Genomic DNA, 24,601 nt, shown 5'->3' on the forward strand with positions numbered 1-24,601 from the left:
TAATTACTCTCTCTCTCACACACTCTCACACACACATACACACACACACACACACACACACACACACCCACACACACCCACACACATACAATTGGCACACATATACACAGATTGAAAGTATACTACATGATGAAAAGGTATTGCATAGACAACCAAAGGTGATGTGCATGTTCTGTTGAAATAAGAGACAGACTCATGGGAAAATACATAATTCTGTCTTGTTGACGAGACATTGAACATGCCGAAAACTTTGTCAACTACATCACCAGCGTTTCCAAGCGTATCATTAAAGCAAATAATATTTTACAATATTACATTGTTATGTTAATGAACCATCTAATGCTTGCGCCACGTAACTACAAGCAGGAAAGAGAAACTGTATTGATATAACACACACACACACACACACGCACACGCACACACACAATGTAAATTTAAATGCAACATTCAGAGACCTTTCCTCTTTGCGTTTAATCTTGTTGGCACATGTGAGATGTTTGAATTCTTATAAAATAAACCTTAAACTTGTGTGTGTGTGTTTGTGTGTGTGTGTGGTTTGAGTGTAGCGAGAAACAGACACGCACACACACACATACACTGTACCCGTAGCATTATATCTGTATAAATAGGCATAATGGGACACAATACAGCAAACACTGACTAAAAGCACATAGGTATCTGACCCTGTTGTCAATTTGGATTCATAAGTTGTCGACTAGACACGATATGCTGCGCTTCACTTTTATAACCACTAGAGCGTGCCATGGAGTCATATAAAAAGGTGTCGTACTTATTGTGGCATGTCTGTCTCTTTTATTGCTTCAAGTGTGTGTCTGGTCTATTGCGGAATAAATATGTCCTTAACCAGCACAGATGCATAAGTGCAGACCCGTTTCAAGCGATGGCTGTCTTTAGTGCAAATTATTAATGGTGCTGCTAGGATGCTGCTCGATGGTAGTTACAAGGGATTGAAGCCATGTTGAAATAATATTTAACACACTTCTTTTAATGGAAATCTTCAGAACAGACGACTTCAGTATCTGGTGGTGTTAATTCAAATGTGCGATACTGCGCCAACATACTGTGACTTGAGATCGATGGAAAGTGCTGAATTAGCCCCTTGATTAGGAAGCATCCTCTAAACAGGTTGTTTAAAAAAATAATTGAACATGGCACCGCTCGTTTTGTGAAGAGAGGCATGAAAATACCCTATGCTGAACATAGCAATGCTTACATGTAGCTCGAACCTCGGTCTTTAGATTCGATCTTGTCCACTTAAGGATTTTGGGATTAGGGCTATTCCCATGCATATTGATTGTCCGTCTGCAACCGAAGATGTTCAATTAGAAAAGTTACCTTCCAAAATAACATCACAGATTTTTTTTTAATATGATATAAATGCAAATTGTAAGAGGTGCCACAAAAGGAATACAACTATAATTTAATCTTTCAGAATCAAGTACTTTCTTTTTTATTGCTTTTCATTTTCCAAAAAATGTGTGTCTCACTTAAGAATATAACTTTTCATTTCATCGTCTACTTTCATTGTGCATTTGGTTTAACATGCATTTCATTATTATACAAGACCCTGTTCTATACTACAGCTTGGCTTTCCTCTGTTCTCCAACAGCTTGATCTCTCTGGAGCTCCGCAAAAAGTTTACTTAACCTTTGCTTCTGTTTTTGAGCATTTATCATCTACAGAGACCGTATTACGAAATAATAACGTAATAATACAAAAGAGAGAATGCCTTTTTAAAGGCCACAAAAAAAATCATTTTTTAATATTTTGTTTGATTTGACCTTTGTCCTTAAATGCCTGAGACGTTTGGAGAAATTTGACCAATGACTGGATTGAAAGTAGCCTGGTCCTACCAGACTTTCGTACTTCATTTCATTTGTACAATGAGTCTGGACCTACTCAATTGACAAACGTTAACTCACTTGAAGCCGGGTGTCTGTTGAAGTTTAAAACTATTGGATCTGTCGAGTGCCACCTGGATCTGCCGTAACCAATCGCTCACGTTTGGCCAGGAATCACGTTGCGCGCAGGCTGTAAACAAAACAAACACTGTGCATGAAGACGTCCGTAAACAAGAGCTGACTTTAACGTCATTGTTCTCAGCCACTCCCTCTGTTCGCTGATTGGACGCAGAAAATGTTGATAGAGAAAACCCACTAACATACCGCAGACCCAGACCTAGTACTGAAGGGAAATTCAAATTGAGCGAAAGTACTTAGCCGGGCGGAGCCAGGCTAGATTTAAAGGGTACAGAACATCATTTATAATAAGAAAGTGTGTGTGTGAGAGTGTGTGAGTGAGTTATACTATGATTCCACAAGATCTATGTACTTTTGTCTCTCACACTCCCTCTACCTGTGTGTGTGTGTGTGTGTGTGTGTGTGTGTGTGTGTGTGTGTGTGTGTGTGTGTGTGTGTGTGTGTGTGTGTGTGTGTGTGTGTGTGTGTGTGTGTGTGTGTGTGTGTGTGTGTGTGTGTGTGTGTGTGAGTGTGAGTGCATGCATTTGTGTTTCTACATAAGATAAATGCTGGCTGGGTATGGATGAGTCAAAGTGTTGTAAGGGAAGAGATGTAAGATAAGATGCAATGATGCTTCCATAGTTGTCTGTTCATTCTTGTGAGTTAAGAACTGTGGGTGTTCCTAAAATCGATTTGTTTAGAAACGTGGACACCTCAAGACCTTCTGATCCGGTCTGATCAAGCGGTCCGATCCGGTCTGATCCACTTCTCCCCAGGCATGGCGGGAGGGACGACAACGTGGAGGTGATGCGGGATGAACAAACCCCCAACTAGGGTTTGAAGCCTTTCCGTCCCCCCGTCCCCCCGTCCCCCCTATGCAGGCTGATGTCCCTACTGTAGGCCGTGTCCCAATAACACTGCAGGGCTGTGTCTCAACGGAGGGCCGTAGAGAGTGCCCCCTAACAGAGGGCCGATCACAACCCGGCCAAAGGTCCACCTCAGAGTGCGGCGTGGGAAACGGTTAGGGAGCAGGTCTAGCTGCTGTCCGCTGGCAGGACCTCAAAGTCTGAGCCAAACAACTCCTTGTAGAGCGGGGGGAAGTGGGCCCTGACGATGTCCGGGTAGACGGCCCGGAAGGCCGACAGCGTCTCTGTGTGCCGGCTGCACAGCCCCCGCAACGTGGACACCTTGCAGATCAACTGGGGAGGAGGTAAATATTGGAGAAAGTGATGGTGGTGAGTTGGTAAAGCAGTGGGGTGAATGGACTAATTGATTTGCAAGGACCGAAATAAGTATATTTCACCCTTTTACCCTTTGGATATCTGTATGTGTATGCATGTCTGTGTGTGTGTGTGTGTGTCTGTGTGTGTGTGTGTGTGTGTGTGTGTGTGTGTGTGTGTGTGTGTGTGTGTGTGTGTGTGTGTGTGTGTGTGTGTGTGTGTGTGTGTGTGTGTGTGTGTGTGTGTGTGTGTGTGTGTACATGCACCTTGGTGAGGATTTCCTCTCCCCTCTGGTGTTTCTGCAGCATGTGCTGTAGAGCCAGCTGGGTCTTCTGCTGCAGCTTCTCCACCTTCGACTTCTCCTGCAACCACGAGCGGTCTGCAAACACACACAAACTCACAAATCATCAAAGTGTCTCAAAAGATCCCTCATGCCTTCCTAAGTAAGTAGACATGAAACGTAATGTAATCCAAAAACAGACTAAAAGTATTGCACCAGAACTATATAAAAAATAGTTTTTGAGGTGGTACACCTCAGAATTCTTGTGTGTGGCAGAGGCGAAGGTTTCTCTCAGAGGTGCCTTTATGGGTTTTGGTATTCGGCAGGGATCTATGAGCCGGTAAGATGCATGTAAACCCACTGGTAGCAAATACTTAAATGCATGGTTGTTTTTTTTCCAAACAGATGTTTGGAATAAATATTTGAAACCCAAGCCATTTGCTGTGTGCACACAGCCAGCAGCAGTTAAAATAAGACATAATATTATATACAATTAGGTCATTAAGCAGACGCTTTAATCCAAAGCGTCTTACATCGGTTAATACACACATTGACACACCGACGGCAGAGTCAACCATGCAAGCTCATCAAGAGCAGTTAGGGTTAAGTGTCTTGCTCAGGGACACATCGACACTCTAGGAGGAGCTGGGGATCGAACTAGCCACGTCTCGGCTACAAGACTGCTCTACCTCCTGAGCTAAGCCGACCCCAATATATAATTATGATACCCTACAAGCATGAATGTAGATTTTCAAATACACAGATTTTCATCGCATTTTATCTCTACCCTGAAGAGAAGGGCGACACGGAGCCCGATGCCTTCATGAGCAAAGACAGACTCGGGCAAAAACTAGTGAATATATGGTACTCTGTGTTCCATTCACAGCCAGTGGAGCTTCTCTGATCGATTAACATGGACGGGGTGGATTGCATGCCCTTGCCCTGCTACGTGTCAGTACCTGGTATAGCAGGCATCGTGACGGGGAAGTGTACCTGAAGACAGCAGGATGAACGCAGAGAAGAGGGCGAGCTCGTCTTCAGACAGATGCAGAGAACACATGCTCTTGGCAAAGTCGTATGCTGATGTGATCAAGTCATCACAACCTGGTTAAACAAAACACACACACAAACAGCAGCAGCAACTAAGTACGAAGCAAGTTTACAAGATCAGTAAAAGACAGAAATACTTGCTCATCGCACACACACACACACACACACACACACACACACACACACACACACACACACACACACACACACACACACACACACACACACACACACACACACACACACACACACACACACACACACACACACACACACACACACAGCTCACCTAATACTTTGAAGACCTCTGGGCCGGCGTATTTCCCATCAAAGTAGACGGTGTTGTTCTGCGTGTCGAATGCCCGGCACATTCTGATGAAAACCACCTCTAGAGAGCCTTGCATGGGGAGCATAGTTTGTCTCAGAGCCCCGAGCAACCACTAAACAACAACAACCAGCAATAGTACTCAAAGATGTTGGCCTGTGTAAGCTGTTTGTTGGCAGCATGCATGGTGTATAATTATTTAATCTTAGGTAGGGAACAATGGTTCCCAGAAAATGTGTGAAATTGTTAGATATTGCATCAACATATTATAAATGAATCTAAGATGATGGTACAGGTTCACATTTCAACCAATAATATGTTAATGTGTTCACCCACAACCTCATACAAAGCTTGATACTGTCTGATTGGCTGTTCAGAAGTGACCAACATGTTCATCAAATGGTGACCGATCAAATCGTATTTCATTTCAAAATATGACCTATTCGGTAGCAAGATGCGCTCTGAATTCCCTTTAATCTCAAAGGAATACACACAAGAGGGTAAATAGTTCAAAAGTCAGTGGTGTAAACAAGGTGTTGTGAGCAGGTGTATGATGTCTTGAGAGCCGTTTCGTTTCAAAAGACCCTTACCGGCTTTTAGCAGCACAATCTGGTCGTTCTGGCAGAGCTCCATGAAGCCGTCGATTCGTTTGGCAAACTCCACCACGTACTGGATGGCCTCTGTGATCTTCACGGCACACAGCTGCCACATCACCTCCTTTGGCTTCGAGGGGGAAAACACACCAGCAAACGCATTATACACCCATGTCAGAGACCATTGGCAATCAAATCCCAACTGTCCAATGCAAAGCAGATGCACAATGAACAAATACACTGGCACTTTCAAAATGTGCCTCAGGGTGAATATCGTGGTATCATGGTAAGGATCATAGTGAGCATCGTGGTGATTATCATTGTCATTGTCATGGTGAGTTTTGTGTTGAGTAGCATGGTGTTATAGGGAGTATAATGGTTAGTGTCACGGTTTGTGTCATTGTATCATAGTGAGTATCATGGTATCATATTTAGTGTCATGGTGAGTATCATGTTGAATATCTTGGCATTAAAGTGAGCATCATAGTAAGCAGCATGGTGAGTCTCATGGTCTGTATCGTGGTGAATATCACGGTATCATAGTGAGCATCTTGGTGAGAATCATGTCAAGGATCATGAGGAGCCTCATGGCATCAAAGTGAGAACCATTGTTATCATCATGGGGAGCATCATACTGAGTATCATGGTGATTATCATGGTGAATATCACAGTATCATGGTGAGTATCATGGTGAATATCACAGTATCATGGTGAGTATCATGGTGAGTATCATGGTGAACATCACAGTATCATGGTGACTATCATGGTGAATATCACAGTATCATGGTGAGCATCATGGTGAGTATCACAGTATCATGGTGAGCATCATGGTGAATATCACAGTATCATGGTGAGTATCATGGTGAATATCACAGTATCATGGTGAGTATCACAGTATCATGGTGAGTATCACAGTATCATAGTGAGTATCACAGTATCATGGTGAGCATCATGGTGAATATCACAGTATCATGGTGAGTACCATGGTGAATATCACAGTATCATGGTGAGTATCACAGTATCATGGTGAGCATCATGGTGAATATCACAGTATCATGGTGAGCATCATGGTGAATATCACAGTATCATGGTGAGCATCATGGTGAGCATCACAGTATCATGGTGAGTATCACAGTATCATGGTGAGTATCATGGTGAGCATCATGGTGAGTATCACGGTATCATGGTGAGCATCAGGGTATTGCGTTGCACTGTACCTTGCTCTGGTAACACTCCACCTCGTCCTGCAGGAAGGTCTGCCAGGTGTTCTGCTGCAGCTCCTCCTGTAGGTATTGACATGTCTCCATGTGGGATTTGGAGATGTTCTGGGCAAGGTGTTCTGTAGCGCAACACCAGAAAATACAACAGCTCATCACACAGAAGGACACAGAACAAACATGTTTATGTGAGTTGTTGATCTCATGAGTTCAAATATTTTTAAATGTTTACAATATATGAGGACTGCAATTATGGTGACAATTATATTTTTTCTTGGTTTCTTACATGGTTGGATTTGTACAATCTTTTCCAATTTGTAGGCGATGCCTATCTTGTATTTGAATGAATGCAATGCACTTCTCTGATTTAGTCACCTTCATTTCAATAATGAAATGCAGTTGGTCTTTCTTTAAAGTAAGAAAAGTGAACCAATTCCACTTTTAGCTGTTTATGTACCGTGTCCTTTTCCATCTTAAAAGACTCCTGACTTTAACACTTACACTACAAAGTACAAGTAAGCACAAAGTGAATACTTGGAGGAGGTCAAACAATGCATTTTACTGAGCAATAGAGTTGGTCAACAAAAACATGTGTGATTTACATACATACATAAACTATGAAATAAATATAGCTGATATCCTTTCTTTCATGTTTGTGGTAATTCTCTATTGTAGCACAGGCTTTTAATGACTACATAAATATGAATATGTGCAGGAATGAAACCAAGCTTATATATGGGTAAAAATGTAAATATAGTGCATTAATAACGTGTTTTTTTTACAAAGGAAGGCCATTGCAGCAGATCATTACAATAAATGCTTTTCCAAAGAAAAAGAAGAAAGGTAAAATACTCAAGGGAGGCTTAAAAAAAAAAATCTCCCCCAACGAGAGACCCAGCGCATCCCGATCGGCCCTAATTAACAGAAAACTAATTACCTCACAAGGCATCTAATGAGCTCCGAGATGGGTTCCCAACCTCCTGCTATTTTAAAACGCCTTCTACCGCCCGCATCAGCTCTCCCTCTCCCTTTTTACTATTCTCAATTTCTTATTCTTTTTAAGTCTTCCTATTATTTCTTCTCCCACCAGTCAATGATGGAGGGGAGTCCTCCCCTGACGCTATAAAAGTCTCCCTCATGGTCTCTCATGGCTGCTCTGGTGGCATGCGGAGGTCCTTATTCCATTGAGCTCGCTGTTCGATTTCTAGAGAGACTTTGTTTCGTACTGAGATTGTTCGTCCTGTCTCCTACATCTTGGAAACCCCCACGATTCTACAAGGTCCACACGGACTGGGAATTCAGTTGATGGGGCTTTGTTTTGTGCTGATATGCGATGGTGCATTTGGTAATGAAGTAGAATGTACATCTCCCTGTTTATCCAGTTTTAATTTTACATACATTTATAATATTTTTTATTTGTTAATTACAAATAATTAACAAATACATACAAATAATATATAAATATATATTATATGTGTTCTATTTTTATTCTATTGTATTATTTTTTAAGCACAGTAAATACCGAGTATACCACACAAACAATTCACTGCATATCCGGTATGTGTATGTGATAAATAAAAGCCTTGGAATCTGAATCTTTGAATCTTGAATGTACTATTTCCCTGTTACTATGGATTGGCCTTCCTCCAGTCCCAGGCTACTCAAGGCTCACCCAGCTCGTCCATGGACACGGTGGGGGACATGTCCCCGCTGCTGAAGGAGCAGTAGGGGTAGAAGCCGTTGCCCGAACCCAAGTCGCACAGCGGCTCTGGTTTGATCCCGTCGATGTCCAGGCCAGACTGGTCGGGGGACGGCTGGATGTTCAGGTAGAAGCCTTCAGCGCCCCCTCCTCCACTGGAGTCCGTCTGGATGGGGGTTTTATATATATATATATATATTAGAGCTGACAATGTACCGCAACCATGTAGTGCAATTCAGAATATGAAAATGATTAAAGGTGCAGTACGTAGAATTGAGTGGCATCAGGCGGAACAGACTTATTTATATTTATAATATCATTTTTTATAAATGTTATTATATCAATAATTTATTCTATAAATGGAATAAAATATTTGAGTTTTAGTTTGTGGATAATGCCATGATATGAATCGTTGCATCTGCGTGACATTAAAACGAGGCTTTTATATCCACAATGGATCGGTCCACTGCCATGGGGCCCGCCATGTTTCCTCAGAACATTTTTGTGTTTTTAATTGAAAAAACTTTCACTTAAAGTGTTCTTTTTGCAGACCACAATGGGCCTAAACACTAAACAGGCAGTGTTACATATTTTTTGCTTATGAGACCCATGTCGTAAAGAGCAAGGCCTAATCCTATTGTAAGGCCACCAAGGTGTGGAGACAGTTCAGGTGAACTTCAGCAACCTAACCTCCCACCCCTTAATAGGCATTGTGTAGGATTGTTTTTCTGGTTATGTGCACCGCTCACATTTATAGAACACTTCCAAATTGGAGATTTAAAATATTCTATGAAGGTACAGCGACATTTCCCTAGCTATGGAAATAATTAACAAGCCAAATGCTGTCCTCTAGCCAAGCACTCCTCTCCTCTCCTCCTCTTGCTTCGGAACGGTGAGTTCAGCGTGTGAACAGAGAACGCTTATTTTGAGGAAAAGAGAGAGGAGGAGTTTGGCGCAGAAGTATTTGATTGAGTTTCCGGTGAGGGTTAGGGTTAGGGTTAACGCTCAGATTCCAAACATTGGCACAGCACTAAGCACCTGCAGGGGCATTTTTTATTTGAAGCTATGCAATTATTACTATTTATTGTGTTCAACTGTTAATCTTAGCATTTAATGACGATTGATGACTTTTACCCGTTTGTATTGCATTTGCACATTTAAGACTAAACAAGAACATTAGAACGAGGGGGGGGCGGGGGTCGGGGGTCCCTTAATGGACATCAGCACACACCTTGGCCGACCCGCCCTCGGGGGACTGCTGGTCCATGTATCCCCCCAGCTCGTCCGGCAGCTCGGTGAGCCCCGTGGAGGACAGGCTGTAGTGGGGCGACAGAGTGTCGGCCTCACCCAGCATCTGGCTGCTCAGGCTGGGGTGGGAGTGGTGCAGGAGGGGGTGGGATGCGGCTTGGCCCTGCTGCTGCTGCTGCTGCTGCTGCTGCTGCTGCTGCTGCTGCTGCTGCTGCTGCTGCTGCTGCTGCTGCTGCTGCTGCTGCTGCTGCAGGCGGTGCTTCTGCACCTCCGCGTACAAACTGTCCCTCTGCTTCTTGGACATGCGGCCAAACTTCACCGCTGTGGTGCACAGAGAGACAGGGAGTCAATGTGTTAGAGAGAGGGGGGGAGAGAGAGAGAGAGAGAGAGAGAGAGAGAGAGAGAGAGAGAGAGAGAGAGAGAGAAAGAAAGAAAGAGAGAGAGAGAGAGAGAGAGAGAGAGAGAGAGAGAGAGAGAGAGAGAGAGAGAGAGAGAGAGAGAGAGAGAGAGAGAGAGAGAGAGAGAGAGTGAGAGAGTGAGAGAGAGATGCTAACTTGTAGTGAGATAGAGGAGGGCGAGTTTGAGTGACAAATATCAATAACATGATAAGGACCATACATAAAAACATACATTATAATACAAGCAGAAAATTGTACATATCTTACAATGGAACTGAAATCAAAGTAGAATTACATACACACTATCACTATAATGGCTATCTTTCTACTTTTGCTAGCATGACTATGAGGCATGGGACGACTCGTCGAAAAGGATTGTAGATCTGTCACAGAAATGAATGATGGGTTAGGTAGGAACGGGGCCAGGCAGGGGAATAGATAGAGGTGATAAGAGAGAGGTAGAGAGAGAAAGATGGGAGGAGGATGAGGAAAAGTGAAGGAAGGAAGTGAGCAAGAGATGAGAATTTAAATAACAGGGTTACCTTGAACCCTCCCAGGGGGGCCGTGTTTGCGTGTGTGTGTGTGTGTGTGTGTGTGTGTGTGTGTGTGTGTGTGTGTGTGTGTGTGTGTGTGTGTGTGTGTGTGTGTGTGTGTGTGTGTGTGTGTGTGTGTGTGTGTGTGTGTGTGTGTGTGTGTGTGTGTGTTTGCGTGTGTGTGTGTGTATGTGTGTTTGTGTGTGTGTGTGTGTGTGTGTATGTGTGTGTGTTTGAGTGAGTGCGTGTGGACATGTGTGCATGTCTCACCGTCTCTGGACATGCCCACCGTGAGGCACTTCTGCAGGCGACAGTGTTGGCAGCGGTTGCGACTCGTCCGGTCGATCACGCAGTTCTTCTGACGGGGGCAGGAGTACGCGGCGTTGCTCTGCTGGCTCCGCCGGAAGAACCCCTGCAGCGCCCGGGAAGGAGAGGGCGGCAGGGCTCAGCAAACTGCTGCTTTCTTCCTTTAAGGCCCAATCCCATTTCTATCCCTTACCCCTTCCCCTTACCCCTCCACCTTGTTTTGAAGGGGTAAGGGGAAGGGGTAAGGGGTAGAAATGGGATTGGGCCTAGATACTATCCCAATACTAGCCCAATCCCATTTCTACCCCTTACCCCTTCAAAACAAGGGGGAGGGGGAAGGGGGAGGGGGAAGGGGTAGAAATGGGATTGGGCTAGTATTGGGATAGTATCTATTTTATTTTATTGCTTCATTTTATTGTATGTTTGCTTTAGCTTTCTGCTAATTCTTAAATACATTGCACTTTCTACAATGCATTTTCTTAATTCAAAATTTCTTAATCGTTTCATTTTATTGTATGGCGATGTTTCTATGTGCAGCACTTTGAGTCTGCCTCGTGTACGAAGAGTGCTGTATAAATAAAGTTGCTTTGCATTTTTACATTCCACCAAAAAAACAAATATTAACTAATACAACAGGACTTCGTCAGCAGCATAAGAAAATGTCCTGCGGAAAACGTTCAAGTTTGCTTCATGAGATACGTCGGTGCTACGAAACCATGCAGGGGTAGAAGTTAACACTTCAAACGCTGCCTCACTGCTGGAAGATTTGCTAACAGCTGTCACCTCAACAGCTGTCATAACGACAACAGCCATGGCAAAGCCCTGTTTGTCTGGGTTGTATCGAGAAAGTGACTGAAGCTGAACAAGATTTGCATTATTTTTCATAGGCTTGACTGTGTGTGTGTGTGTGTGTGTGTGTGTGTGTGTGTGTGTGTGTGTGTGTGTGTGTGTGTGTGTGTGTGTGTGTGTGTGTGTGTGTGTGTGTGTGTGTGTGTGTGTGTGTGTGTGTGTAAACATATGAATGTGTTGCATTGTACATTGAGCGGGTGGGGAGGGGGGGGAGGATGAGCATCCCAGTCGGAACAAGAAAGATCGCAACCGGCTGACAGAAGCAGGTTCAGCACCATGCACAAGTGTTAGCTAGTGAGATGCAGGACTTGCCAGGCCAAGAGTCACCCAATAGCGGCCGAAACCTCCAAGTGTTGCACATCAAGTCTAACAGGAGCAAATCAAATTCTGGGAGGCGACGGCAAAGGGAGAGGCCGATAGGAAGCGGCAAGCCATGACAACCATCAATGTCAGCAATTGTGGCTGAAATGTTTGAAGAAGAGGGGACGAAAGGCTCTGGACACTTTACTCCAAGAAACCAAAGAGCATTGGGGATCCCCACCATCAGGCAGGAGATGTAGGCACTGAAACGCAGTACATGGAGGCAGGAGAGGAGGAAGGTATGAGCAGAATCAGAGTCAGCCAGCTAATAGCGTCGACCTGCTCCCTTGCTACTGATTCTTGAGATTGTGCGCTTCCACTTCTATTTGACCTCACTGCTGTTTTCTCATTGTTAATCATGCCATATTAATTGACCATCTCAATAACGGACATTTAATCAAAATCAAATACCATTGTCCGTATTTAAGGCACAGCTGTAGCTTGGCTCAAGTCATACCTGAATAACAGAACTGTCTCAATCTCATTATCACTTTCTCTTCATATCAGCCAATATTTCCTGTATGGTCTCTTAAGGTTCTATTCTAGGTCCAATAATCTTCTCCATTAACATGCTCCCGCTGGGTAAAATCCTTCAAAAATATTATATTTTAATCCACTGTTATGTAGATGATACAAGACTTCACCCCCCCCTAAGACCTGATGATGATGACACATTATGGAATCGGAAAAACCCACCTGCAGAAATCCACTGCTGGATGGCTCAAAACGTTCTTTAATTAAATAACAGCATTTTATTCTGTCCCTGATTCAAGATTATGACTAAAAACATGGGCCAGCTAGCTGTCCTTGTCATGCCAAAAATCTTTGTTTGGTATTTGATTCGGCCATACAATTTAATAAACAGGTCGGATCAATAGTAAAAGACAGTTTCATCCAACTGTGCTCATTCCGTGATGCTTTCTTTTCGTCTCGACTCGATTACTGTAATTCCCTAGACTTGAGCATTATTAAGACTTCCATGTCCTGCTTACAACTCATCCAAAACGCTGCTGTCAGGCTTCTGGCTCTAAGAAGAGGGTCGTGATCGGCTCTGTGCCGGCCTCTCTTCACTGGCTCCCCATACGCTGCAGAATCAATTATAAAGTGCTACTGTTTCTGCTTCTTTCAAGCCTTGAATGGTTATCACCTGCTTATTTGTTAGAGCTCCTCTGCTTCCTTCGCCTCGACCTCCAGGGTCTACAGGTCCTCTGACCAAAAGCTTCATTTCGCGTTGGGCAGCGAGGGAGCAAGGAAGAGACGAGCCACGTGTAGTACCACTTATGCAGCAGCAGGGTTGTGTACCAGATGACTGTGGCTCGATAGGGGACATTGAGGGATAAGAAGCTAACCATCTGCAAACAATTTGGGCTCTGATCACCCCCGGCTGGATCACCTGGAGGAGGGTGTTGAAACACCCAAACCACCAGATGATTCTAGGTACCTCACTGAAGATGTGTCAAGGAGAGGTATCAGTACATGCATGTTACACTTTCCGGTCGGTTGGTTGGTCACTATGCGACTGTCCGACCATCATTGGTCGGACAGTCGCTGGTGTGTAGATCTAAGCCAGGGATTGACGTAAAGGACTTACTTTACAGCCCTCACAGGTGATCACGCCATAGTGGATTCCTGAAGATTTGTCTCCACAGATCTTACAGGGGATTATTTCAATCTGAGCTGTGGAGAGAGAGAGAGGCAGATGGAGAAAGAGAGAGAGAGAAAAAAAAGAAAGAGAAGGAAATGATTATCAGAATTATACGCTTACATCAAAATAATCATCAGCCGGTTCAAAAGACGCATCTCTTCTGTTCATATTGTCCATACTGTTCACACTACACTATCTATATTATGGCATTTATAAACTCTGTACCTTACTGCTTTTTTGCAATTCTGGTAAGACGCTAAGTGCAGTTGTCTCTGTACTTTTACCCTGCCCAGCGACCATAAATCTAAATCTAATCTAAAATCTAAAATCAAATCTCTAAAGCAGTTAAACATGTGGCTCACATGTGGCCCAAGCATGTGGATATTATATCATCCTAGATTTGCAGGACAAGCAATGATAAAGTCTATTAATGATGTAACTCATCCACATTTCTGCTATCATTATTGTGTACAAAGACATATTTTCAGTGTATTTTCGCTTTACTTTCTGTAGTTTAACTGTTTTCAATGTGTATAATTGTATTATTCTACTACTTTCCTGTAATTGCTGCTGTGGAAACAGAATTCTTCATGTGGGATCAATGAATGACTACCTATCTTATCTTATCGGGTTTGAATTGTTGGTTGTTGTGTTTTGTCATCTACGATTTGTGGATCACAGCCCTATGACACATAGAATCCAGTCCATCACAACTATGCATATTGGCAGAATTTGGGTCATTATAAGTGCGGGGCACATACATACATGTTTAACCTAAACCTGCAGTTTCAATACGTTCCCCCGTCCCAATAAAATTCTTGGCACATTTTGGTGTTAGAGTAGAGAAGGGTCTGGAAAGATTTCAACTCAACACATGTAGACCATGGTAGAAATATACATATTAAAATCCCCTTCTGAAAACGCAGCTGCGTAAATGTGTCGAAGTAAAAAACCTTGAAGAAAAGCATAACTCTGGCCTTTTAATACCCTACACAATTAGAAGGAGACTATTTAACATTAAGCTGATAAATACCATTTAACGACTTTGGGTAGGGACAGAGGTTAAATATCGGCAAATATCTGAATGCGTAGCCCCCCTAAGATAAGAAAAACAAAAACACCAGCTTAATAAAAGCTTCTTCTAATTAATAAATAAATAAATAAATAACTCTGATGATATCATCACATAGGCCAAATACAGTACACAAATGCAAAATACAAATGCTGAATTAAGGGCTGATTATGGTCCCACGACCACGCAATGGGGTTAAGGACCCCTTACGTTCTTGCGGACCCTCCTTGCGTCCGACGCAAGGGCCTGATGTGCGGCACACAAAAATGTTAACCTTCCGTCGAGGCGACGCAGCAGCAAGGGCTGTGATTGGTCCGCTTAATAAAACCCGACGCAGAACCATAAAGGTTCACGACTTCATCGAAGCGTCTGCATGGTCATTGCGTTGCGTGAACATGTAACCATAATCAGCCCTTTACTGTGAATGCCCTTCTAGGCCCTAATTATTTTCAATACAAGGGGGTCAACGATTCGATTCTAAAGCTAATATCGATGCATCTCGATGCAACCATTTTTTTTATGTACATTTCGAAGGTTTGCAACTCAGAGTTTGCTAGTCACTTCCTACTTTTGTGATGATCATGAAAGACATCAACAGATGAATTAACTTATCTAATATTCTATTAGAGAGAAAGCTTTTTTCACAAATATGACTTTCTATGAACAATGCAATAATCAATGCAGCTTGCATTACAACACAATATGGAAGCATGTAAAAAATAGGTTTCAGCTTTTCTCTGTCATTAAAGAAAAAGCTGCTCTTGAATTAGAAGGAGTTCTTGTGTCTGGCTGTGAGTTTGCATGCATGCTAGAGCCCGACGATATAGAATATTTAAGGCCGATACCGATACGAATATTTTGTGATTTAAAAAACCGATATGCCGATATATCGGCCGATATATATATATTAAAAAAAAATCCAGAAACGCGCAACAAAACAAACACATTTCCCTAACATTGGTTATTTGTAGTTATCCTTTAAATCCTTTTCACTCTCAGCTAACCCTTTTTAATATTAATTTATCTGCCATTATAAATGCCGATACCGAATAGTTTGAAAAATGCCTAATATCGGCCGATAATATCGGCCTGCCGATATATCGGTCGGGCTCTAATGTATGCTATGCGTAGGCTGAATCGCAATTGTCAAGACAAATCATATTGGCCAAAACACACTGAAGATAAATTAAATAATTTTTAAATTACTAAAATTACTCTGGCGAACAGAATGTTGCAGCAGGCGAACAAAATAAAAAAAAGTATTAATTTATCTGCATCGAAACGGAATCGTTCTAGAGAGAATTGCGATGCATCGAAGAATCAATTATTTTTCCCACCCCTACTTTAGTCGTGATAGAATTAGGTGCAACACAAGACACCTTGTTGATGCTGCCCTCCAGCCATGCCACTGACATAGTGCAGTGGTATTCAATTAAAATTCAAAGAGATCCAGTAAGAGAATATTGTCTGCATGGAGTTAACAGCTAACCTAAATCAAATAAAGAAAGTTCAATAATATTTTAACAATGGATATAGTAAAGTTTTACCGTTGTTAATGTTTTAACGTAATAAAAAATAGATGTTCTTTCTCATTTTAAGTCAAATAAGGAATGCATTTGAAAATAATATGCATAACAGCCAGAGCCTTTAAAGAAATGTGCATCTCAAAATGAAGTGCCTAATTTTAGAAACATTTTAGAAAAATGTCTATTGCTCGAGTTTTCCTTCCTCTTCTTTTGTGAGGATTCCAGTACACACAGTGAACCAATTTTATGAACAATCTCAACACACTAACAATTGAACAGCTTTAACGCCTCCTTCCTTCTTCTTTCTCTTCCTTATATCCCACTCCCCCACTCTATCTCGTTCAGTGAGAGAACTGAGCGCTATAGCTTGACTTGCCAGGATTTTAAATCTAGGCTGGAATGGAGTCAGGGCAATTCTGATACACACATACAAAGGTTTGTAGTATAACTTGTCATACAATGGGATGGACCTCATTGAGAGATGATTTATTTCAGATTCTTGTTTACACATTGAACAATGCTTCACACATATTTACTAGAGTTGCAAAAAACCGCATAGAGGAGAGTTCAGTTTGAACACAGTGTCAAGGGGGAGACCCAAGATGGCCAGTGTCTCACCATAGCTACACAAGGACCACGCAGACGCTTAGACGCAGTCTTGAACCTGTTTTGGTTCTGCGTCGGGTATTAATGCGTGGACCAATTACAGCCCTTGTTGCTGCGTTGCCACGACGCAAGGTTAGAATTTCTGTGAGGCGCACGTCAGAAACTTGCGGTGAACGCAAGGAGGGTGCGCAAGGACGTAATGGGACGGTAAACCCCCTTGCGTTGCGTCGATGTGGAACCATAACTAAGCCTTAAGGCACTTGGCTCCCCTGGTCACCCCTGCAGAGCTAGTAGTCAGTGGCAGTGGCTGAAGGCAGAAGATTAGCCAGCAGGCAGGCAAGAAGCTACGCTACCACAACAAGCTAGCGACCCTACTAAACTACTGCACTGAACGCATGACACACACACACACACACACACACACACACACACACACACACACACACACACACACACACACACACACACACACACACACACACACACACACACACACACACACACACACACACGATTTTGCATCTTTCAACGTTACCAATTGGCTGCTTTACCTTTGAGAAAAGGATTCATGTAAGTAGACAGGCCCTTTTAAATTGCTTTTCTGTGTCGTTTATTCGGGAGTATTAACCATAAAAACACTCCAACTAACACCATAAGTCAGCAGCCTTTTACTGCTTGGAGATTCTAAATGTTAAACGCTGCTGTAATGACTGTTATTTCCATATGGAACATTTGACATTAGAGTTCTGGCTTCAGCAATCGTCCTGGTCTTAGTTTTCAAGATGTATGCTGGAAGAAACAGACACATCTAGTTGTGGGCCAGAGAAGTAGAGGCTGGTTGATAGATTAACGCTTAACTGCACCACTCGTACACATATTTCCCACTGATTACGACACGACATACAAATGACCACAGCTTCCTTAATAAAAGCGCACGAGATCAATCTGACATGGCCCATATAATGGATCAAAATAAACACACTTTATAAAAGAAAATGTATTTAACAGGATGAGAACAGGGCTGGGCTCAACCAGGCGTGTTGCAGGGTGTTTGAAACATGGCAACGATACCAAAATGTAAAAATAGCCTAAAGTGATCTGTGTCGAGAGACGTTAACAGCATCCAGCGTCTGAATAAAACGGCACTCGACTGCTGGGGTTTGAATATCCATTACGTAACCGGGGGACACGCAGCCAGTCCGTGGCTGACTGGACTCGCTGGGTACCACGCACAGGGGCAGGGGTAGAGATTGACTGAATGATTTGTTAGCCTGTTGACAGACTCATTGAACGATTGACTGGCTGGCGGACTGAATGGCCATGTATCACTGCTTGAATAACACCACACTGAGAATTGTGCTGAAATCACACCGATTCATTTCTCAACAGACTCACACTGTGAGTTAGTATATCAGCTTTCAGTTACTACATGCATTAAAACATTTGAAGGAAAGTTCTGGGTTGATCCCCAATGTCCCCTCACCTGTGTGCAATCACCATAAAGTGCTTAACAGCTGCCTGTATCTCAATGGCCCTTATCTGAATGGACTCACTTTGCATTCAGGCATCCTCAGGATGCCTGAAATCAAAGTACAGTTTAATCCAGAACAGTTTAATCCAGGATTCCTGGATTAAACTGTGTTTAATGTGTTGAACTGTTAGCCATTACACAAGATAATGTGTATTGGGTAAAATGCTTTGTTTAGATTAGGGTTTGGGATGTTTACGCATGTGTGTATACATCATGTTATTTATTTGGTAGCATTAGTTTCTCTAATAATGCATTTGCCAGTGTGGAAATATAAAGTGAAAAAACACATACAAACATAGGGATATAACAATTTAAGATGAATGGCTAGTACTGTGATTGTTGTAGTAGCAGTAGTAGTATAGTAGTAGTAGTAATAGTAGTAGTTATAACGTAGTGTTTGTTTGAAAATAACCCTCTTCAGAGTTGAAAATACAACTCTTTACCTTGGCCAACTGAATATTTATTTTATGCTGTTCTCAGACTTTGTTCGACTTTAACCTAACATGCATCCAGTAGACCAACATCTCTTTGTAGAAGACTCACACAAGCAATCGTGCATCGAGCATCTCTGAATAGTATGTTTAGTATTTGAGTAAAAAGAAACATCAATATCAGATAAACATAGCCATCATACCACACACACAACCAGATGCGCGCACACACGCACACACACACACACACACACACACACACACACACACACACACACACACACACACACACACACACACACACACACACACACACACACACACACACACACACACACACACACACACACACAGCTTTGACGGATCCTCAGGTTCAGCTGTGGTACTATTGAGGTCGTGTCACCAGCACCAGTTCCCTACTCTGAGGATGCATTGTTTCCAGCTCTCTGTAGCTCACAGGCCTGCCGATCTCATGTCCCATGATCTCTAAATAGAATCCATTGCATTATTGATTCCCGCAGGATAGTCGCCTCCTTTTCCACTTGTGCCCTGTGATTCTGTTTGAACTGAACAAGCCCACACAACAGGGAGTCAAACGGAAGAGGTTAAACACTCAGAATAGAGGCACAAGATGAGAGTCAAACAAGGACTCAGTTCGGTAGCTGCTAGGAAACATTGAAATGCAAATAGGAGCTCTTCCCCCCATTGTGGTTTGTGATTTAATACGACTTTTTGAAATGTTTGACAGCAGAACACAAATAGAAGCAAGATGATAATAAGATAACAAGAGCGTCGTTCATTGCTATTGCCACTCTTTCAGTGCTACTATTGTATATAATGAGATTACTTTGTCACAAGGTTATTTTTAAGACTAGAATGATAGTCTGATACCTCTTTTGGAATACTTCTTCTGTTGCCCCTCCCTAAAGGAATTGGGTAGGTTAATAGTAGACCAGAGGGGGACAATAATGTTCAGCACAGCTATAATGAAATAAAGATAAACTCAGGGTACTTAAAACATCCCATCTTCAAAAACACAATGGCTGGAATTTGGAACCAAAGCACTTACATTTAAAACTCTCCAATATGTTCAAAATGTATCCCTTGTTTACTTGTGCTAGGCACCAAACAACCACTAATCCAGGGAACAGAAAGGCTGGACTTAGAGAACAAATGAAGTGTGTAGTTCCAAGACGTATGAAAGGAGTGAGAGGTGTGAGGAAAGCAGCTGGTGAAGGAGAGAAAAAGATGTGATAAAGGTGGAAGCCTAGAATCTATAACAAAGTATATAAAAATACTGTGTGCGTGTGTTGTGTTGGTGTGCATATGTGTGCGGTTATGTGTGTTTGCACATGTGTGGTTCTGGTATCGATTTACTTCTCTTTTGCCTCTAGGCCAGCCTAACAGAAACATGTATCCACAAATGACTACATGGTTATTTTCCACCAGTGAAGTGAGCTCAGAACAGTGAAGCGCAGAGCAGGGTTTGAGCCATGGCGGCTGAGAGAGAGCCATGTGACACAGTGAGAATTAGATAAAGAGATAAGACCAGGACAGAGATATAGAGGGAGACAGAGGGAGATAGAAGGAGAGAGAGAGAGAGAGAGAGAGAGAGAGAGAGAGAGAGAGAGAGAGAGAGAGAGAGAGAGAAAGACAGATAAGGAGACAACCACAGAAGATTTTATCAACAGATCACAGCTGATGGGCCACTTCCTGATTAGACACTAGAATTGTGTTTCAGAATAAGTATTTCACTGCAGTCAGTCAACAACAAGGCCCATAAAGGTTAAAACAAGAGGGATGACGAGACCTTAACAATCAAATCCCCCCCCCCCCCCCCAACATAATGTGTTATCTTATCTTAATACAATACAACATACTCATCATCCTGCATTCATCAGTGTTCCTGAAGTGCAATAAAGCACACACGCGCAAGACAATTGCGCAATGTTTTCTGGCGTGTGTGTTTTCTTGAATCACCGACTTTTGTAAACCATGTTGATGTTGGAGACAATGCTCCAGCAGAGATTAACCACCCACTGTTTTGGCGGAACCAGAGTAAACCATATGCAGCTGTAGTCACAAACGTTCAGCTAGGAAGGGCAAAACGATTGTGCCAGTGAATGAAGGACTCCTATTTGCATATATACATATGTATACAGGCAATCAGAATAAAGATTATTGCATTTAATTTCCTCCCAGTATCTTTTTTACTTAGTGCTTAAATGCAATCAAAGTTTCCAAATCAAGTTTCAAGTCAAGAATGCGATGGAAGAAATTAATACCCATGATCTTGTTGTTTATTAGACAACAAATATAATTGAGAGCAACAAACTTAGCTTGCATGCCGAGTCACACTGACACAAACACGCACAAAGACAGACACACACACTGACCTTTAATCCCAAAAGGGATACACAGTTGTTCATACAAAGACATGGCTACCACATGCGCAAACACAGGTTAAACTAATATGTCTAACAATAAATCCAATACGTGTTTTAAATCAAATCTATTTATCCTCTATTGATTGAGCAAATATGCTAAGACATTGTTATTTTGGTCTCTCTGCCTCCCCTCGTTATAAATGTACATCAAATCCACCATAACAAGCCTCATTCTATCCTATGGAGCACTAATCCCTGTTGAATTATGGATTCAGCATAAACATCAAAGCTCACGTTACAATAAAGCTGCAGCTTGAAATTACAGTTAATTTGAGACCTGCAATTATTTCTATGGCAAGCTCTAGATATATATCACTGTGGGCCTGCCATCCCCTGGGTCTGCGGCAGAAGAACATCATTAAGGAGAATCCTCAAGTAACCACCAACATCTATTTGGAAGCTAATCTGGCCCATCAGCATTTAAAAGCAGAGCAAAAACAATCAAGCTGTTGGAACCAGTAGGATACACATTGAGCAATACTGTACAATGCGCCCTACAGCTCAGTTTCAGACACATCATGGTTCAAAGGTGACAACAGTATTGTATGGCAGAATGACAGGAGTGAAGGACTTCTGCCTCCATGAATGAAGAGAGGTACTTTCCTATTTGAAAAATGTTAATGTAGGCAGAGTGGTTGAGGAAACAACATGCCTAAAGCAAGAAAAAGTCCTTCTCACACTACACTGTTAATAAAAACACACATTCAAATAACCGAGTACATGCTAATGCTCGCAGAAACAGAAACACATACACATGGGCACACACACACACACACACACACACACATATGAATGAAAGCAGATTTATATTTAATCGGTTTTTTGTTTCTAAGTGCAAAGCTGTCCGAGTGATATGTTTTCTGTCCAGCAAAGAACAGATGGACTAACACAAAGTGCACGTCCATTGTTGTCCAAAAGCATAAAAAAGCAAGTCACAAAGAGCTGTCAGGTTATGGTCCGCAGAATTCATCCTCATTATAAATTTGGCAATAATGCGATCTCCAAAAACATCTGTGTTTAGTGCCAGCGAGGCAGAGGAAGTAAACAAACTCCTGCCCAGGTGCAAGATCTTCCTTACACACAAATGTGCCATGCTGTCGCTTAACACAGACGCTTCAGCCAAAATCACAGACATAAAATTAATCATTCAGACGGATTCTGTGGAGCAAAGCAACAGGGTTGCTCGGTGACTTCTGCTTTTGGGCAATAATGGAATAAGTGTCGCTAGATTGACACAAAGACATTTGGTTTTGACTGGGATGTTGGCAATGATAAAAACAGAATAACACATTTTTGCTTTTAAAAAATACAGGGATGTTTTCGTAGGGAAGAGATTAAACAGGGTTATGGACCTTTAACCCTGATTCAAAAGAAGATATCTAGCTGAGAGGAATCCTCCTCCTGCAAACCTAGCTGTGACTGGACAAATACTTGAATTGAAGTATAAAAGATTAAACAAGCGATGTTTCGAGTCTTAAAGCTAGGGTAGGCAATATATTTTTGAAGCATTTTAGTAATATGTGCTGATTATCTCTTTCATCCCAACACAAAAAAACTGTCGGGCAATATTTCTGTTAAGAAGTGTATCCAACTAGCTCCAATTCAGGTTTAGAAGGCCATCATTCACGCCAAATGGTGCTTTTCAATGTGGTCCAGCTCTCTTTCATTGCAAACAATGCAACACAGGTTGGCTGTACCACTTCAGCATGTCATTCCTTTTCACAAAAAAACATATAGTAATATCAAATATATATACGCGCCTCATACGCCCCTAACGCAAGTAAAATGTTGCTTATACGCATGTAACGCATGTACGCGCCTCATACGCGCGTAAACCAATGCTTCCCTATGGAAAAATTGCCGATTTTATACGCGTGGTACGCGGGTAACGCTTTTGGTGTGTCCGCACCTTAAGAGCGTAAACAAGAATCTGGTTGGAAGTAAAGGAAGATTCTGCCAGATTCTATGGGAAAAGCCTTCACTGCAGTTCCTGTTAATCTTTTAACATAATTACGCAGTACTATCTTGTATATAACTGATATGATTGCTTCACAGATTGCTACACTCTGCTCAGGCAACCGCCATTGTATCTCAACTCCGCCAGACTGTGGCGCTCCTTGTTTCACCGTCAGTCAAGAGGCTTTCAACGTGCTCGAGGACAGATCGATCATCACGAGGAAGGCAATGTGAACTTGCGAGATCATGATGGTACCAAGAAGAGACTAGTTATTGATAGTCTGCAGTGCACAGATATGGTTGTCTTTGATGCATCGTATAGTGAGAGAGAGAAGAAATAAAGAGAGAGAGAAACTTGTTTTTGACACTCTGAAACCGCAAACTCCTGCCATCCAATCCCTGTTCGACCCAATCATTCTGATTTACAATGTCAAAATCTTTGTCGAGATCGGTGGCTTGTGGTGAAAAAAAATAAATAAAAGTTCCCCTTGTAAACATTTCAGAGGCGATATGGAATAAACCGCTAGATGTAATGTTGATAGCGTTGTCAACAGCAGGCTGACGACACCACTGTGTTGCAACAGACACTCTTTGCTGTGACTGAGATGACATGAAAGATTGGTCACAGTCGGGGATGTATCATCGTTCCTGAGTCCTCAGGTGACTGCCAGTGTCAGAGCTGCTGTCTGCTAGGGCTGGCATCAGTGACGGGCTGATAAAAAGGAGCGGAATCAGACCCAGTCGTAGGAGGCCTTTTGGTGACAACACTGTCAGGGGTGGAAGTTTTGTGTGTGTGTCCCAGCATTGACGTGTGTTGTGGGGGTTGTAACTCGGGTGGGTGCCTGAGGTCTGTTGAGGCGACATGCTTCGGCATTGTTTTCCTTAATCCGGTAACAATGTCCCAAACTATTTTTTTGGGGGGATTTTCAGTGATTTATCAACCAACCATACAGCCAATGTGGGCAACACTCTCGACTGCAACAAACATTTCAAAAGAAGAGCAATAATGAGATCTCAATGCATCTTAGAATCAAAGTTATGCTATGCTAGCTGTAGGCTGAAACTGAGGGGTTTGCGCATGCAGCCACCCAACGTCAATGCACCAATTAGTGGTCCACAACATCTCATGGCACCTTCACTAGGTCGCAGTGATGTTGCAGATGCAGGGTGTTGCTTACAGGCTGCAGATGCCTGGGCATGTTTAGGTCTTTAGAGTTGTGATGTAGCCGGCTAGAAAACAGTAGCTTCTTATCTTTGTCACGAGTTTTAAGCTTAAGTGCATCACAATTAAAGCTCATGCCAAAACCAACAAAACATTCAGAAATGTTTG

At 42.5% G+C, this 24,601-nt stretch overlaps 1 protein-coding gene across 2 annotated transcripts in view; it reads right to left on the bottom strand.

The window, feature by feature from the left end:
• Positions 1 to 2,837: 2,837 nt before the first annotated feature.
• LOC130403144 (nuclear receptor ROR-alpha A-like) overlaps positions 2,838 to 24,601 on the bottom strand; it is an 84,463-nt gene continuing 62,699 nt past the window's right edge. For both annotated transcript variants that reach the window (XM_056607336.1, XM_056607337.1), the window contains 10 exons: positions 13,649 to 13,734; positions 10,813 to 10,954; positions 9,595 to 9,932; positions 8,337 to 8,529; positions 6,665 to 6,786; positions 5,445 to 5,577; positions 4,819 to 4,926; positions 4,473 to 4,583; positions 3,466 to 3,578; positions 2,838 to 3,178 (listed from right to left, as the gene is read on the bottom strand). In XM_056607336.1, coding sequence (XP_056463311.1) covers positions 3,014 to 3,178; positions 3,466 to 3,578; positions 4,473 to 4,583; positions 4,819 to 4,926; positions 5,445 to 5,577; positions 6,665 to 6,786; positions 8,337 to 8,529; positions 9,595 to 9,932; positions 10,813 to 10,954; positions 13,649 to 13,734 — 1,511 coding nt within the window. In that variant the 3' untranslated portion in view covers positions 2,838 to 3,013. The remainder of the gene's footprint in view (positions 3,179 to 3,465; positions 3,579 to 4,472; positions 4,584 to 4,818; positions 4,927 to 5,444; positions 5,578 to 6,664; positions 6,787 to 8,336; positions 8,530 to 9,594; positions 9,933 to 10,812; positions 10,955 to 13,648; positions 13,735 to 24,601) is intronic.

Source organism: Gadus chalcogrammus, chromosome 14 (genome assembly GCF_026213295.1).
Source record: "Gadus chalcogrammus isolate NIFS_2021 chromosome 14, NIFS_Gcha_1.0, whole genome shotgun sequence".
NCBI lineage: Eukaryota > Metazoa > Chordata > Actinopteri > Gadiformes > Gadidae > Gadus > Gadus chalcogrammus.